Source organism: Carassius carassius, chromosome 25 (genome assembly GCF_963082965.1).
Source record: "Carassius carassius chromosome 25, fCarCar2.1, whole genome shotgun sequence".
Classification (NCBI taxonomy): Eukaryota; Metazoa; Chordata; class Actinopteri; order Cypriniformes; family Cyprinidae; genus Carassius; species Carassius carassius.
Window position 1 is genome coordinate 16,779,873 of NC_081779.1, and position 19,752 is coordinate 16,799,624.

At 36.6% G+C, this 19,752-nt stretch overlaps 1 protein-coding gene across 2 annotated transcripts; it reads left to right on the forward strand.

Moving 5' to 3' along the window:
- The first annotated feature begins 15,677 nt into the window (after positions 1-15,677).
- On the forward strand, positions 15,678-19,393 carry LOC132104304 (gap junction alpha-6 protein-like). Of its 2 annotated transcripts, XM_059509680.1 has the most exons (3): positions 15,702-15,804; positions 17,380-17,480; positions 17,599-19,393. In XM_059509680.1, exon 3 carries the CDS (start codon positions 17,602-17,604, stop codon positions 18,646-18,648), a length of 1,047 nt encoding a protein of 348 aa, XP_059365663.1. In that variant the 5' UTR covers positions 15,702-15,804; positions 17,380-17,480; positions 17,599-17,601; the 3' UTR covers positions 18,649-19,393. The 2 variants fall into 2 exon arrangements, with proteins under 2 accessions (XP_059365662.1, XP_059365663.1); XM_059509679.1 differs by lacking the exon at positions 17,380-17,480 and having other exon boundaries at positions 15,678-15,804.
- The last annotated feature ends 359 nt before the right edge of the window (positions 19,394-19,752 follow it).

The window sequence follows — 19,752 nt, forward strand, 5'->3', positions numbered from 1 at the left end:
GATTTAACCCCATGAAAAAAATCAAATAAATAAATAATAATAATAAATTCTACTAAAAATGTGTTCCGCTAGTATAGAGGTCAGAGCCTGAGAAGACAACATGCTGAACCAACCATGCAGGCAGACTCTGTCATTATGATGGACCTAGACCCACTGGTGGAGGTGGGTGAGTATAAAAAGATGTCAAAATTAATTTGACCATTATGAACAACATCTCGCACCCCCTCCATGACAAGCCTGTCAAAAAGAACAGTAGGCTGATCCAACAGCAATGCAACATGGAGTACAACAGAATGCTGTTTGTGTCTCCTGCTAAAAGAAATCTGTCCAATCTATTGTGAATAAAATATTTATTGTTGATGCACTATATTTCCCCTTCTTTTTGAGCTTATTTGTATCCCATAGAGATCATAATCATGCTTAAAAAAATAACATATTTAAAATCTTATGGTAACACAACACCCAAAAGACCTTAGGAAAACTATTTGTTTTTTGAATTGCAATATCATAATATGCTACATCTGTTGGATAAGGCAACACGTTACACCAACACATACATTAAGACAAAAATAAACAGACACAATGTCAGTTCAGGGATGTAAAAAAAAAAGAAGGTATGAATAAATATACCAAAATAAATGAATAAATAAATAATCTTAAAAATCTAAATAAAGCTAAAATGAAGATAAAATAAAATGAAATAAAATATACATTTTAGATGATCGTATGAAAATCATATGAAAATGTTGCATTTACTGTGAAAAAAAAAGTGGTCACTAATTTAGATAAATGTCAGGGTACATATATATATATATATATATATATATATATATAAACGTAAAAGTAGCAGAAAGAAGGCAAGAACTCAAGGAATATATATGTATTGAACAACAAAGGAGTTCAAATACTCCACCACCTCAATCCACCAGACTGCATGCTGCATTCCCATAAAAGCTTTATGCCACAAGCTTACTAAATGGCCTAGTGGCTGTTTAAAACTTCATCTCCATATCTTCATGTGGCTGTCAGTAACTGGCAGTATTAATTACCAAGGAACCCTCATACGTGTATGAGGCACAGTGTGCTTAAAGCAACTACAGATCAACTCCTTTATTAACAACACAACTCTTTACCTGAAGAACACACTCTGAAGACAAAGACATAAAAATCAAACAGCACCATTATCATAGCTGAGCTGTTGCATAAACCAAAATGGACGAATCTTCTATCACATCAATATTGCAAACGTAAGAGTTGGTGTATGCCACCAGTGATGTCACATAACAATTTCTTGAGGTTCCAGTGAATAATTCATCAGCCAACAACTGTTAGGCCGCCATTATCTATTTAAATCCCAGTGCAAACTCATCCCAAAGCCTGCATGTGGTGCTGTCATGGCCTGGTTAGAAAACAGGAAGGGAGGCCAATGGAAAATTATGGGTCTGCTCCTTTCTATCATTTCCCATCTCTCATTGTACCCTCTCTCTCCCTCCTTCATTCATCTACTTCAGCATGTCATCCTTTCATTCTGAGTCACTGAGGCAATCTTTCTCCTTCTCAATCCATCTTTTTCCAACTCACTCTTATGTTTCATCTCCTGCTTACTTCGCTTTGTTTCCACTTCCCCTTCTTTCCAATCATCCTTGTAAACAGCTGAGGAAAAACCTACATAAAAGCTTTACACAAGCTTCAGAAAACGATTCACTGTAAGCTACAGTGGGGTTAAAAAGTCTAACACTACATTGCAATGAAGCGTTAAGATGCCAGTCTCTTTACATTGAAAGAAAAAAATGTGTCACAACAAATCTGATGTTTAATATATAGTTATGCAGTGTCATGATGGTGGGAGGTAGATGAACCCAATTGCAGACAGAATGCTCTCACAAGATATATTGGAGACAAAAACAGAAAACAAAACCCACGAGGGGGCAAAACGAGACAAAAGGCAAAAGCCTTGACTAAGACTTGACGATGACTAAACAGTAGGCTTACTAACAACAAAACAATTAACATTATACGTTGAACAGAACTCTAGACAAAATACTCACAGCAAGATATCATTTACGATAGACAGTAACAAAGCTTGACAACAGTTGGCAACATGTGGCACTATTTGACAATGAACCGACAAAGGACAGAGAAACATACGAGGGGCGGGGTTACATGACAAGACAACGCAAGCACATGGCCCAAAGACAAGGCCATGTGCTTGTACACAAAACACGGGCCTGTCATGATCCTGCCACAAGACTAGAGAAAAATCAGGACATGAAGGCAGAATCATGACATGCAGAGCATCATTTTAGACAAATGAGATTTCACTGTGGCTGGGGCCACCCATCCTATGTTAGGTTGTTATTATTCATATTTTATGAAAAGCACAGGAATAAACATATTTTTAAAAAATCCTTATTTAATATGAATGTATGAATGTCTAATTAAGTTTAAAGGCAGGGTAGGTAATACATGTATAAACAACTTCCTTCCAAATTTGTTTAAACTTTCTATATATATCAATGCATAATTAAAATGTAAGTACTCTGAAAAAAAGAGTATAAAAATCGAGTGACTCTAGACCGTTTAATCTGTATTAAACACAGCTCATTATTTCCATTTCGGGATGAAACATAGGATTGGCTTAGGCGACTGTCACTCTCTCGCAACCACCCTTTTGCTACACATGACCTGCCCACTTGCGCGTGCACGTTTGATTTGAGGAATTCAACAGGCACGGATCCTAGGAATACCAAAACAATGGCAGAGAAACAGCAAGCAAATTTCACAGTACCAGCCTATGCAGTTAGTGAAGGCGAACCAGGCAAAAAAGGAAGACAGTAACAGTACAAGAAAAGGCAATGAACAAAAAGTCTTTGGATAAACAAAGAAATAAAACGCGAGTTTATATCGGCGTGGCTTTCCAGCGGTGGCGAGAACTGAGGGAACTCAATGGGCTGAAAAGTGACTCCTTGATGGCTTTATTTCTGCTGGACAGGTAAATCTTTCTTTTTGTATTTTGATCATACATATTTTTTTCATGAAGCATGTGTCATTAGCACACGTAGCTGCGTAATATAGCTAACATAACATTACTTAGCGAGCCGTAGTAGAGGCGATAAATAATCTATAGGCGCCCAGAAGGGAGGGGGTGGTCTACAGACACTCGATTTTTATACTTTCTTTTTCAGAGTACTTACATTTTAATTATGTATTGATATATAAATAAAGTTTAAACAAATTTGGAAAAAAAGTTTTTTATACATTTTTTTACCTACCCTGCCTTTAAGTGTTCGTATATATACAACTTTAAAGACGTACACATCTTTGTTTAATGTATAAATGTTTAATGTTTAATTTAATTATTAGATTTAATAGCACAGTATATATTAGACAGACAGACAGACAGACAGATAGACAGATAGACAGATAGATAGATAGATAGATAGATAGATAGATAGATAGATAGATAGATAGATAGACATTAATTTAAATCAATTGTAATGCTTTAAACTAGAAATTAATCAAAAACACAAGCATTTTAACTGGTGGTCCACTCCTGAACCCCACTGTGTATTAAACAGACGCCAGAGAGCCCATTGGGACAGCTATAATCACATTTCTGAGCTACAGTCTGAAATGCAGGTGAAAAGGGTTCAGACCATGAGTGCAGGGCAGATCTTATAATAACAATATAATTAGACCAATGAGCATATCCTCTCAGAAGTCTATTGATCCATGATTAAAACCATTTATAAAATCCAGACCATTTTCAGAGCAAACAAAGAGAAAGTATATATAAACACAAACCAACTTAATCACTCTCAATCTTCATAATTCAGTGGATGCATATATCTTACCGTGTTTTAGAGTATGCAAAGCTTGTGCAACAGCAACAACAATCATGAAAAACCATGTTTCACTCTTCTATTACATCCCCCACCCTCTCAGTTCTTCCCTTCTACACTCTGCACTCGTTCTCCATTCACTTTACTCTTCAGTCTTCCTCTGATGTGTTGTTTCTCTGCACTGTGCTTCAGGAGCACTGCAGTAGCCCAGCAGAAGCTTGGGAGGTTTGCTCACAAGTGTCTGCTGCATAGCTGGGACGGGACGGTGGGGTGAAAAGGGCAGATGCAAAACCAGATGACAGAGAATATCAAAATGAATGGACATGAATGTAATTCATTTTCTTAATGCAGATACATTTGTGCCAATTATCCACTGCATCTTTAAGCTTCCAGCCATGTATTGTTATACCCTGATGCATTGGACTCGTTTGATGCTTACTCAAATCTTTCCACATATTACGTCATTTTTTACTCTAGCGGCTGATGTGTGTTTCGCTTTTCCTAATCAAAATGTTAGATAATATTCCGACTGTTGTACGTGATCATTTCTATTATGAATTATCCATTCAACTAATCAACTCTTTTCTTTTTAACATACCAGTGAGTTCCTTGCAGTCTTGGAAATTTCTTCTTATGAATTTCCATAGAGGAATCAAAATTATTTTCTTCTGTCATTTCTAGACAGACCCTTACAACAGACCACCAGCATGATTATAATAATTACTTACCACTCAAACAATGCCTGCCAACTCCTTGTGTCTATGAATGGCACTCAGTCATAGGCAAAGCTGATCAGAGCCATTCCCACCACCCAGAATAGACTTAAAAAGGCTTAATAATACAGAAAAGCAACCACATCATAATGCAAAATGGCAGCACCTTTCCTGCTAACACTTTCTCACATACACTATTAAAAATAAAGGCAATGACAAATCCAAAACTGTTTTTCAGTCTGACATCACAGTTCTTTAAAGGACTTTGAATGCTCCATTTTCAAACTTGATGAATATAATATACTTCTTTTTTTTTTAGTTGTTGGGTTCTACGTAAATAATTAATTAATTTCTACAAAATATTTGAATATAATATAATATAATATAATATAATATAATATAATATAATATAATATAATATAATATAATATAATATAATATAATATAATATAATATAATATTCATTATATCACTTCAAAATACTTAACATTAAAGGGTTAGTTCATCCAAAAATGAAAATTATGTCATTAATGACTCACCCTCATGTCGTTCCAAACCCGTGAGACCTTCATTCATCTTCGGAACACAGTTTAAGGTATTTTAGATTTAGTCCGAGAGCTCTCAGTCCCTCCATTGAAAATGTTTGTACGGTATACTGTCCATGTCCAGAAAGGTAAGAAAAACATCATCAGAGTAGTCCATGTAACATCAGAGGGTTTGGAACGACATGAGGGTGAGTCATTAATGACATAATTTTCATTTTTGGCTGAACTACCCCTTTAAAACTTAGCTGTGAAAATTAGTTAAATTAATCAAAAGAATTCCAGATAATATTCAATAATTGTATTTGGCTTTGATGTAGAGCCACACAAAAGCTAATAAATTAAATTAAATTATGAATATGATGATATTATTTGATATAATGTGATCATATATTATATGATATGAAAAGAAATCTATATACTTGACAATATAAACATAATCTTTAAATTTTAGTCAGTGGGTCTCTTCAAAATCCTTAGCAGTAAAAGTTTTAAAACCCCTACTTTTGAGAACCATCTGATGCTTTAAATAACACAGAAACCAACATGCTGATATAAATAACTTAAAACTTTATCTCCAAAGAACCGTATAATAGTTTTAAAAAAACATAGAGCTATAAATTGTTTTTGAGAAGTAGAGCATTCTTTACTGAACCTAATTGTATGAACCAAAGAAAATGCTCTGGACGTATACGTTTCCTTGTATATTCAGGACTGGCTCATAAAGCACTCAGATACCTGTAAACTCCTGTATTGATAACCAAAATGCAATTTAAATGCATTTTAAGAATACGGTCACTTTCAACAATCCAAAAATTTACTTTAGAGCCACCTCTGAATAGTTCATTCTGCTCGTAAATGAGGCCCAATGATAAACCCATAGCCTCATAGCAGATAATCTTCATAATCAGTGTGTCTGGATAGTGCTCTGGCGTTGTGCTTGAGTTAAATCAAGAGGAATCAGGAGCTAGAGGAGGAATCTCAGAGGGGATAACAACTCTCTGAGTCCTGTTCCATTGTTGTCTAATGTTTGTAGTTTTAACTAATGATTTGATATTTATTTACCACTTTTATTTGCCACACTTTTGCCATGGTCTGCGGGTTACACAAGCAATGCCCGGGGACATGGCAGACTGGCGGTCTGCATGTGTACTGCATGGCGACGTGGACAACGATGCAGAAGTATAAATGAAAACTGACGCATAGCCTACGGCATAAAGGCTACATGAATATGTGCGAAAATGCTGAAGGAACTGTTCTGTGCCTTGAGAGAATGAGGTACTGTTGTGGTCCAAATAAAAATGGACAGTCAAATAGCCTGCAGTGTAACTCCTTTAGGCTTACTTTATAAGTAGGCAGGGCAGTAGTGTAAAGGCAATGGTCAAGTGCTGAGGGAGGAAAAGTCAACGGCAAAGGCATTTGCTTGCTCCGCACCAGTCTCAAACCTAAATGAATCCCCTTTGCTCTCATGTGGCTAAAATACAATGAACTTTAATTAGCAAGTAACTTGAAAAATAAAGGATTCCAACATAACATCAGTGATGCTGAAAAAAATCACATTAGATAAAACACATAATCGTGTATTCATGAATACGCTTCCATTATCTCAGGCTCTTTTAATATATTATTATTATTCTCTTTTTGACAATGAAAAGAATTAAACGGATTTGGAGGATATAAATAACCAAAGCATTGATCTTGGCATAATTAGCTCTGATCCCTTTTTTCTCTTCCAACAATTAGGTGTATGCCCCCCCAAGCAAAAGCCTCTATGCCAGCAGAGTGAAATGAATTAAACTTAGCAGTTCACGTGTCATTTTTCTAAATAAGGGCAAAATATAATTGAGTCAATGAGCAGTTAGTTAACCTACTTATTCAGTTTGCCTCTGCTCGAGCTACAGAAACTACACAGCACACTGGCAAACCAGTACCATCGAGACATTAAACAACAGATCATGATCTCATGACACGTTTATCATATTTTGACCCACTTCTCTTGAATTAAATTATATGCACCAGTGATATGAAAAATAGGCTGACAATAGCTGTTCAGATGAGTCACACTGAGAAGAATTCATATTTAAATACTAATTGCTTAGTGAAAATTTGCCTTGAAGACCCAGAGAACACATCCCAAACCTTTTTCAGATCCTATATTAAAAAATGAGTTCATTAAATCTCCATTTACACGGCCCATAGCTTTCGTGCAACAAACTGGGCAAGGAGACCAATCTTAATCAATCCCTTCTCACAGAATCACATGATTTCATCCAGGTCACATTATACATATTAATTTTTATCTCAGAACCTCTAACCTATGCTCAAAAGCCTTTACATATGATATGCTTTGACAGACAGTGAGACAGTGAGTGTGATTCCACTTAGCGCATCCCTGTCCAGGACATGCTTTCACAATCAGCAGTCAAATATTAATTTAACTTAAGTTGCTCCAAGGATCAGGGGTCCCTGATCAGCCCTCAAATTTGTAACGGTTCCAGTGCACCGTGACAAAACTTCCAAGTGCTGTTAAGTTATCACAGCCGCAAAGGTCTTGTGGAATGAAGCCATGCTGATGGGTTCATTTAGTACAGGTGCTTAAGATGACCCACTAGTCATCTTAAAAAATTAAAACAGGGACAGGCTATCTTGTCATGCAGTAAATGCCCATCAGGGTGTGCTTCCAGCATGGGTAACACACCCTTTGAGGGATAAACCATACCCCTAACATCAAAAGCATGCTTATAATGTGGCTAGATCATCTTGAAAGGTAAATCCATGTGCACTGTGACAGCTTCCAATGAATATTTGCATATTATAGCCAGCTTTTAACTTATAGGACTCAAAAACCCCAGTAAAACCACGCAATTCACGCTAAGCATTAAAGACGCATCCGCATTCTGCTTACCTTGCGTTTAAGTAAGCAGGTCAGACTCGCATTCCCGTACTGATAATATTCAATATTCCTCCAGGCCGAGGGTTCGGTGCGCGTGCGGACGGTCCGTTACTCGCCGCTGTTTGAGATCCTGACAGCAGCGCTCAGGATTCCCTCTGTCCCAGCCTCGCGTTTCCATTGGTCCGCGGATCTCCCCGCAGCACCTCACTGGGAGGAGGGGCAGAGAGATGCGAGCACACAGGAGATGACATGCAAATACATCCAAAGAACGAATATGCTTCTTAATGAATGAATATGCTGGTATTTCACAGTGGTTTAAGAGTTTTTAAATTAAAGATAAAATCAGCGCGTGCAATGCCAAGTTGAATTTATGCGGGATCCATGGAGCAACGAATCTACAGGGCTTTGAAACAAAGGAGCTAGTTGTTTCCCCCCAGTACCGTGTAGCCTACTTCAGGGTCAAATTGACATTAAGCAGAAATTACTTAACTAGAATGGATGCTACATTTCTGAAAAGTACACTGGTGTGGCAGACGGATAAAGCTTCTGTAATATCTGCCTAATTTTTTGTTAGGCTACGTCATTGTGACTTATTAAAATAATCTACAGGGAAAAGTAAAAGATGCCTAATAAAGTAATTATCGATACGAGGATTTAACAGTTGTTTCATACAATACAACAATGCACTACTGCGGAATTTCCTGTTGGATCACTAAGGCTGGGTAATTTTTCTGTCATTAATAAATAGCCAAGATAATTGTAGCGCTATTATGAGCCTTGTTATTTCTGGTTGTTAACAAGGCAGATACGTCAACGCTCAGAATACAAAACCACCTGACTATATTACAAAACAAGTAGCTTAAAGTGACAGTAAAGCAGTAATACCAAAGTGCATGCTGGGTGCTGTTTGTATGAAGAGTTTGGTTCCAAAATGCGATAAACGTCATTTAAAAAAAAAAAAAATAATCTTTTATTGCTGTAATTAATTCATAGCATTACTGATTGATGTATTTTTAGTCCAGTGCCTGTATATAAGTATTGATTATGATATAATATAATTAGTATTGACCAAGGTCAGAGGCTGATATATGTGGATCAAATTACTATGTTGTGTATTTTCATCAGTTTCAATATGAAAAATAACTTTCATATTGATTGAATGGATTTATTGCATTTTGAGAAAGAAAAAAAAAATCATGGATTTATTGCATTTTAGGGGAATATTTCTTTTTATTTTTTATAATAAATCTATAATAAAATCAAAACCTAGATTTAATTTTTGTGTATGTTATTATAACCTTAAGATGCTATATGTGAAAGTTTGAAACAGAAAATACTGGTTTTCATCTTGCCACTTTCTTGGTAAAGAAAACACATTTTTACTCAAATTAATCAAAATGGATTTATTGCGTTTTGAAACCAAACTCTTCATATATAGCACGTGTTTTAAAACAAGAGTTAATAAAAAAAATGTGCCAAAAATGTACTCACCCTCAGGCCACCTAAGATATGGATGAGCTTGTTTGTTTGTCTGAACAGATTTGGTGAAATTTTATATTACTTGCCCACCAATGGATAATCTGCAGTGAATGGGTGCCGTCATAATGAAAGTCTAAACAACTGATGAAAACATCACAATAATTTGCAAGTAATCTGCAAGACTTCAGTCCAGAAGAAACAATCTTATCTACATCTTGGATGACCTGAGGATAAGTACATTTTCAGCTAATTTTAATTTTGGGGTGAACAGTTCCTTTAAAGTCAACACTTAAAAGTATTATTATTATTATTATTATTATTATTATTATTATTATATCCTCATCCTAGTCATTCATTAAAACACATAAAAGTAATCACTGGACTTAATTGAATGCTTTCAGCATTGTGGTTCCATAGTGTCAGTAACACACTGTCACCATCCATTTAATATTCCAAACGCTTTTGGGGTTTCTTTTTTATCTGGCTCAGTCACTGTTTTGGCAGGCATGAGTGTTATTTTCACAGCCTCTGGTGTCAACTCAGACTCTGTGCAAATGAATGCAGCGTAACTTTGCAGACTTTGCACACACATTAGTAAGCCAGCCGGTGGGAATATGACTTCTTCAAAAACTGCATAAAAAACATGCATGCCTTTCCAAATCAAAGTCTAGAGTACTAAACTGCTACATTTTCATGGGAACAAATACATAAAGACTCAAAGGAGGATACTATATGTGTGAAGTCCCGCTTCTGCTGCATGCAAAGATTTAATTATGTTCAGCACCTTGGCCAGCGACTGGAAGAATGATTACAAAGCAACTGTGCTGCAGCAGATCTCAGTTCAGCTTAAGCACCCTAATTAAAGAGCAAGTCCCACTGACGTACACTGATAAAACTTCACAAATCTAACAGCCAACAGTGACGTCACTGTAACATTTGCATACAGAAAAATTATTAGTTAAAATATTTGGGTGGCATGGTTTTGAAACACTAATTGGTCAGTATCTCTCTCTTTCTCTCTCTCTCTTTCTATACATGTGAAATAATCCATGATCCTTCAGAAATCATTCTGATATGTTGATTTGCTGCTCGAGAATCTTTTCTTATTATCATCAATATTGAAAACAGTTGCTTAATGTTTTGTGGAAACAGGATTTTAAAATGAAAAACAATTGTTTTTTAACAAATGAAAATAATATAAAAATATTTACTTCCTTTTATATATATATATATATATATATATATATATACACACACATATATATATATATATATATATATATATATATATATATATATATATATATATATATATATATATATATATATATATAGCATATGAATAATGATTTTATATCATGACTTTGTACAACATCTCAAAGTTGTAATGTCACTGTATCAGCCAAATTCTACTCTGATAGATACTTATATATATATATATATATATATATATATATATATATATATATATATATATATATATATATATATATATATATATATATATATATATATATATATATATATATATATATATATATGTGTGTGTGTGTGTGTGTGTGTGTGTGTGTGTGTGTGTGTGTGTGTGTGTGCAGTGCTATATATAATAACAGTGTTATATATATAACAGTGCTGGAAGCAATGCAGCCTCAAAATTATGGTAACATTTTTGCATCATTCTTTCTGTACAGATTCAAGTAAGCACCTGAGAGACAGTCCCCCGCCACTATGCACTATAATTGTATTTGACAGTGATATAAACTTTGATGAAACTGATGATTTGTGATGGGGAAACACATCTGGTGGAGGGTAATTTTAGTACATTGAAGTAAATGATCATTTAGAAACGTATTGTGCGATATTGACTTTAATTTCTCCTTTAGACACGGGTTCTTAGTTAAGTATGATCAAGAGAGGAGAGAGCAGGTCCATAATTACAGGAGAAGCCACATGTATTATTGAATGGTTGAGTAATGACTGATTATGTCTGGTGCTGTAATAGCATAAAGAGCCTTCAATTTTACACGCGGCACAACACACTTTCAAAATGCATGTTTCATCAATCAGCGCAATTTAGAGATTGTTTCTAAATCACAGTCAGGCTCATATGGCACTGGTAAGCTCAAAGCTATTTCATGATTCATAAACGGTTATATTTTCATATCATGCCTACATGTTTGTTTCATGCATTCATGTATTGCACACACTGGGACAGGCAGTAGGGACACTAATATTTACTCAAGAGATCACATGGCCTTGTCATGCTCAAGGCACATCAAAACGTCTCCATTACACAGTGTGTCCTGGCAATTGCAGGACATAACAAAACCAAAATCAAATTTCCACTGAGGCTTGTGTCAAATCACAGCTAAAGGTCACCTCTGAATTTATTGTGCGGTCACAGCCTCTACCTCCCATGTGTAGTCTGAATCAGAAGACATGAAACACGTGATAGCTATTGAATCCCAGGAATGTGCCCCCACACAGCTGTCCTCTACCTCTCTCGAATGATTCTCCAAGATAATCGATTAACTCCAGCATTATATAATGATTACAATATTAGTAGGGTAGTTAATGTATTAGTTCAAACAAAATCACCATTTACTCACCCTTATTTTGTTCCAAACCTGTGTGAATATTTATTTTATAAGGAGAAAATGTTAATAATGTACTGGCCGTTCTTTTCAACAATCAATAGAGGACTGGAGCTTTCAAGCTTCAAAAAGAATGACTTGTAAACTACATAAGCCGTTAGGTCAAATGATATGAGGAAAACAAATTCACTGATAAACTTAAAGCGAGTTGACAATATTTTTTGCAACTAAATCATTGAACTTAAGAACTTGTTTAGTCCAATTTATAAACAAATCATTGACAATTCTAAGTTCTTACTCAAAACAAAACAATTCAACACAAAACAACATAAAAAGCAAAAATAAAAGTTTGTGCCAAAAAAAAGTCAAGTCTGCTTTATTGTCAATTCTTCCACATGTACAGCACATACATACAGAGAATTGAAATTGCTTTACTCTCAGACCCATGGTGTATACAGATAACACTTAAGAGTAGAACATGAAAATACAGAAAGATACAGATTAAATATAAAATACAACTATACAAATAAGAATAAGAGTGTAAAACACTGAAGTAAACAAACAGTGCAGATAAAAAGATTGTAGTGCAAAAGAGCTTATTCAGACAATTGTTTGGTTTAAAGTGACAAAAAGCAGTTCTTTATTTAAACTGACTGAAGAGGTAGTTGAATGAGGTGAGGTAGTGAGCCGGCCAATCATGCACAAAGTGTCTGGAGCAGGTCAGAGTTTGTTGGTGGGAGGGGGGAGTGGAAGGACCTGGGGATGTGGGAGCTGATGGGGGCAAAAGAGGGGAGTGGGTTCAGAGTTAAGTGGTGCCTGTGGCAAAAGAGAGGGGGGGGGGGGGGGGGGGGGTTCAACTTCCTTACAGCCTGGTGAATGAAGCTGTCCTTCAGTCTGCTGGTCCTGGCCTGGAGACTCCACAGTCTCCTCCCTGGTGGCAGCAGACTGAAGAAGCTGTGTGATGGGTGTGTGAGATCATTTGCGGTTGAGACGGGTTCCGTAAATGTCCTGGAGGGGGGGGGGGGTGCTGCAGGCGCCATACCACACAGTGATGCAGTTAGTCAGGATGCTCTCGATGGTGCCTCTGTAGAGGGTGTACATGATGGGGTCCAGGGCTCTGGCTCTTCTCAGTTTGCGGAGGAAGTAGAGACGCTGCTGTGATTTCTTGGCCAGTGCTGCGGTGTTGTCGGTCCAGGAGAGGTTCTCTGTGATGTGCACACCCAGGAACTTTGTGCTGCTCACTCTCTCCACAGTTGCACCGTTGATGGTCAGAGGAACATGTTGAGTGTGCACTCTCCTGAAGTCTACAACAATCTTCTTCATCTTCTCCACGTTCAGAGAGAGATTGTTGTCACTGCACCACCCGGCCAGGCGGCTCACCACGCAGTCATGTGTTAGCAAAGTGAAGAGGAGGGAGCTCAGAACACATCCTTTGGGGGCCCCAGTGTTCAGTGTGATGGTGCTGGATGTGTTTCTGCCGACCCGTACTGCCTGAGGTCTTCCAGTCAGAAAGTCTAACAGCCAGTTGCACAGTGAGTCACACTGCACAGTCTCTCAGTACAAGCCCAGGAATGTTGTCAGGAGCTTTGCGTGCGTTGGTCTTTCTGAGGGATCTCCTCACGCTGTCCAGGGTCAGCGTCATCACCTAGTCGCTGGGAGGATTTGGAGTTTTCTGTGCAGTGGTTCTGTTTTGTTCCTCAAAGCGAGCGAAGAAGGTGATCAGCTGGTTCAGCAGGGAGATGGTGCTGTCACAGGTCCGCGGTGAGGGCTTGTAGTCTGTAATGGTCTGTATCCCCTGCCACAGGCTCCGAGTGTCTCTGCTGTCGCTGAATTGATGGGCTATCCTCCTTGAGTACTGTCTCTTAGCTTCTCTGATGCCGCGGGATAGGTTGGCCCTAGCTGTCCTCACACACAAACAACAAACAAAACAATAACAAAGCAAGCAAACAAACATCTTTTACAATTAAATTGTATATAGACAACACTCAAAGAGTTCATCAATGAAGTATTTTTATAATAATTTGGAATTAATGTAAAGGGCAGTGAATGATTACATAATTCTATGTTAACAATTAGTTTATTTAATAAAATAGTATTTGTGTTAACAATCAAATGTATTAAGCATTATTAGAGTATTCTTTATGACTCTGTTAATGCCTAATATACTATGCAGGATAACTAAATCATGTAATAAATAATGTGTTCCAGGTTAATTGTTGGGTATCATAAATGCTGGCACCTTTTACTGCTCAGAGCAAACAGTTATGATCATAATAACAATCCTAGACTGAGAGCTCAGCTCATCAGGGTGATTCAATGTCAGTTTAACCAGCTTTTAGAAATGCTTTCTTGCCTGTAACCTGCCGCAGATTAAACAGAAGTCTTTTTGTCAGTAACTTATCACCATATTGACAGATTTTATGGTGCAGCACTGATTGGAATTGTTAACTGTTTCTGCTTTCTGCGATGCAGAGTACAAGGTAAAGACGACCATGGGGAATAAATACTGAGGTTGTTAGTTGATATATATAAAAATGAACTCAAGAATTAGAAATAATGAACTCATTTTTCACAGGGTTATCTAGGAATTACCAAAGGAGTTCATCAGGCTTTAGGAGCAGATTTCTTTGCTACGGCCTGTGCTAACTGTAGCCTACTAAAATATTTTCGAAATGCAGCAAACAAAGGAAGAGGATAGATAGCATTATGAGAATGAATATTTTATATGTGCGTGAATTATTAATGTTATTCCTCCAAAAATTGAATAAGTGAGCGCAAAACAAGCTCTTTGCTTTAAATTAAATAACCACTTTAAACAGATTGTACCCCCCAGAGCTATAAACATAAGGATTTAGCCCAGAGAAAAAAATAAATTAATTAATTAATTAATAATAATTATAAAATCCATGGGGGCATGAGAGTTACCCCAGTCAAAAGATAAACTTCTCTTATAACCGAATGCACTGAGGTATTAGGAAGGATGAAACGTGGATCCAGCTTACTATTGAACCTTCTGAATTATTCTGGCCATCAGTTTATTATGACTTTTAATGCAGCATTTCATTTCATGTTGTTCTTTAACCTGCACATGGAAGAAGAAGAAAAAAAAAGATCGATTTGTGCTAAGATTAACAATTAAATAACAACAATTAGTCATGTTTAGCATGTGTATTCCACTATGCATTCATTTGCCTCTTTATTGCAAGTCTATAGGGCCTCCCTGTGGTGAAGACAGAGAATACACTTATCTGTTTCTTCATACATTTCTGCTGAGTATACAGTTGCACATCAATTACATAACTGCATAGGTTATTATTTTAAACCATGATGTAGGGTTTTGCTCAATATGTAATTTTAAATGCAAACTAAAAACAATATTTTGTCTTTACATAAGGGTAAGCTTTGACATACATGTAGAAACAAATGTACTGTATATGTATAACTGAAGTTCAAAATATGTCAGACCGCAATATTCATTCTCAAACACTGTAATTCTCCATGACGAAATTGGCCTTTGAAAGGCTCAGCACAGAAAGTCTATTTTTGAATCCATCCTTTCCTTTTCCTGCACTGAGTTCCTGTGGGAGGGCCTCTGTAAGGCATGGGAAAGTTCCCTTTCCCTCACTTGTTTCTTTTTTTTCTGATTAAGCAGCTGTGCTTCAACCACAAGTCCTAAGAAAACTCAGCGGCAGAATCTCCTTAAACAGACAACAGAGGATAAACATAAAACAGGGTTGACAGGTAAGATCACTCATTGATAAACTGTGTTTTAGAGTTTAGTCTACTTGACCATGGTATGAGAGCGAAGTTAGGTAATATTTCATTTTAATTCAACAACTTATTTAACTTGCGCTGTCCTGATAAATTTCACTGACAACCAAATTACGTATTATTGTCCTTTTGTTTTGTTTTTTAAACTATACATATTCATATCTTACTGTAGACTACATATGTGTTCATAATATTCAAGAAAGAAAGAAACTGAAACTTGAAACTGTACTAGAAACTTTTTTTTAAGAATTTGAGACATTTCTGAAAGCTGTTTAGTGCTGCTTGATGAAGATGAACACTGATAACCGGATTCCTGGCAGCGTTAAATGTCAGTGAGCTAAACTTTCTGAGAATTCATATGTCTTTATTATACAAGACATAACTGCTTCAGACAGTGCCTCTGGCTAAATCTATTTAAGATAACCCCTTTAGCCATGACACACAGTACTTCTTAGAAACATTTTAGAAGTTTTGAACACATCAAAAAATGCAAACAAATGCAAACAAGCCAAGCCTCCAGCCAAAGTAGAAAATAAATAGGCAAACAGATTTGAAAAGTTTGTCATCTAGCAGTGTTGATGGGATGTTTACATAAATGTGAATTGTTTCAAGAGGGAATGCTGCGGCCATAGTGTTTTGAAATATTAACTTAACTAAATGAGTTTTAGGTGATGGCAAATTGACTAAATGACCCTGCACAATTAACTATCCAATATTCAACTGATAAAATATATAAAAAGAAACCAAAACACTAATACTGGCTAATAACATCTCGGTTACATACGTAACCCTTGTTCCCTGATGAAGGGAACGGAAACGTTAAGTCGTGACATAACATAAGGGTCATAACTAATGTCATAACTAATGTCACCATGACATAACTCGTAGTGAATGACAGAAAGGGAGCTAAATTATATATTGTGCATTCCAATATAGTATTGTTCAAAAGTTTGGGAAACATTCTTTTAATCATTCTTGACAGTAAAACATTTATAATGACATAAACTATTTGTATTTCTAATAAATGGAATTCTTTTGAACTTAAGTAATCCTGCAAATAAATAAAGAATTAAAAATACAGTTTCCACAAAACTATTAAGCAGCACTGGCGACAAAAAGAAATGTTGCTTGAGCAGCAAATAAGCATATATTAATATTATTTCTGAAGGACGGCGTGACACTGATTACTGGAATATCCAGCATTGTCATCACAGTAATAAATTGCATTTTCTTTAAAAAAAATAAAACAATTTTATCAAGCCCAAATGTGTGTGTGTGTGTGTGTGTGTGTGTGTGTGTGTGTGTATATATATATATATATATATATATATATATATATATATATTTATTTATATATGATTGATTGCAGATTGACTTAAAGTGCTAAATAATTAATGAGCAAATGTTAACAAGCCAAACTTCTCCACAGCCTGCAGAATCACTTCAGTACATTTTACAGCTGTTGATAAAATGGTCTCACTTCAACAAACGTACAAATTGCCCATGCAAAATTATAAATGATTAAACAGAAAAACATGTTTCCAGATGCAACCTGCTTCAATAATTGCAGGAGAAATGAAAACAGAATCAGTCTGTTCCCTATTAAATCTGGACAACCTGAATAATCAGAGGCATTATTCTTTGAGGTAATCTTAAGAGTGACTCATGCTGTTTACTGAGGTCTATATGGATAATTTAGAGAAAAATCAGAAAGTGTTTCTATATATGGTTCACATTCTCAAGCCTGTATTTCTGCTTGTGCAGAGGATGTCCAGAGCTGACTGGGGTTTTCTGGAGCACCTGCTAGAGGAAGGTCAGGAGTACTCGACTGGCGTGGGGCGAGTGTGGCTAACCGTGCTCTTCCTCTTCCGCATGCTTGTGCTTGGCACAGCTGTCGAATCTGCATGGGACGACGAACAGTCTGACTTTGTCTGCAACACCAAACAGCCTGGCTGTGAGTCCGTCTGTTATGACAAGGCCTTTCCCATCTCCCACTTCCGTTTCTTCGTTCTGCAAGTCATCTTCGTCTCAGCACCAACCATTTTCTACTTTGGCTATGTGGCCCTGAGGACTAGAAATGAAAAGAGGTCAGAAGGTAAGCCAGAAGAGGAGGGGAGAACACAGAGACATAGTAAAACCAACGAGTTTAAGCTGGAGGTAATAAGGGAGGAAGACGAAGTGAGCAACGAGAAGGAAATGGAGAAGAATCACAAACCTCAAGTCCCTTCAAAGATCAAAGGGAAACTGCTGTGTGCTTATGCGACCAGCCTTGTGCTAAAGATTCTCATAGAGATTGGCTTCATTTTGGGTCTATGGATCCTTTATGGGTTCGTAATCAAGGCCAAGTACGAGTGCGAGAGGTTTCCCTGTCCTCACACGGTGGACTGTTTTGTCTCACGACCCACAGAAAAAACAATCTTCACCATATACACGCAGGTCATTGCCGCAGTCTCTGTTCTCCTCAATGTTGTGGAGCTTCTCCATCTGCTTCAGCTAGCTGTAAACCATCGACTAGAGAAGAGATATCAATGCGAGGAGGAGATTAATAAACTTATTAGAGCGACTTCTTCTAGAAAAGGATCAGCTAGAGCTCAAATACCATCATTTGAGGGGAAAAAACATCTCTTTCTTCCTGTGGCGCATGACGGCTACCCTACATCAGGGTTAGACTGGGATAAAAGAGATCCTCCTTTAACAGAGGACATGATCCCTAGCTACATAAAGTGCATGAACAATGTGAAATCTGCCATAACTAAAAACAATCTTCATAAAAAACATCACAGGACTGAAGATAAACTGAGACATTATGTATGAGGATTACAAAATGAAAACCAAGGCTTGCGTAAATGACCATTAGTGGTTTACTGTGCATTTGAGGGCCATAACCTTTGTTTAGACAGGCAGGGAAATGGGCTGTGCTTTGCGATGAACTGCCTTTTGTGATCTGTGGCCAGATACGGGAGCCTCTCAAGTAGTGATTCGTTTTTGAGAGGCTCAAGGTCAAGAAATACTCAAACCACTGAGCCTAAGAGAAACAAGCACAATGTCTAAAAACGCCAAAGTGAAAGTCTAGTGCTGAAATGAATGATAGATATGGTACAGATAAGGTAGTCCATAATGTACAGTATTTAAGGCCAAAATCAAAGTCAAACTATACCAACCAAATGTATATACAATATTTAAAATCTATTTATGAATTAATTTCATTTAATATTTATTTTAATGAAAAGAGTTCTGGTTCCATTTTTGAAAATGATTAGGTCTTTGTTAGATATATACAGTATGTTGCGTTCACACCATGTTGTTATTACCGTTTAAGTTATTCAAGTTAAAAATGGTTACGCCACTCTTACATTAAAAATAAGGTGGATAGACAAATCCAAAAATACAAGTACTTAAAATGCCTTAAACTTTTTATGTCTTTTGTTTATTTTCATATTATTAAGATTCTCAGTCAGTAATTATTAAACAGAAGTATCACAAAATAACTGCATTTTACAGCTGAAGCAGCTGCCATTTTAGTGTTTGTATATGCTGCAGCGGTCGGGTGGCACAAGTCAGTGTTCTTAGAAAATTCCATCTTTACAAGTTGTAATTACAAGTACTACAAGACTGTGAACACCTTTTACAAGTTGTAATTGAAACATGCCGTGAAAGCACCTATATTGCCCAGTTGGGCAAGTTGATTGGAAAAACGTGCATCTACATTTTCGCAAAACTCCAAATATGTAACTACTGTTATGTGTGTACGTACAACAACCAACATAACCTATGAATAAAATTTTGCCAGATTCATATTCATCTGTTTTGGATAAAGCTAATCAGGGTTTTAGCGACACTCGCTGGACATATCATACTCAAAATATTGTTTTGCAGAAATTTTGCCAACAGGTATGTTTCTCCAATGAGCCTGGGTTA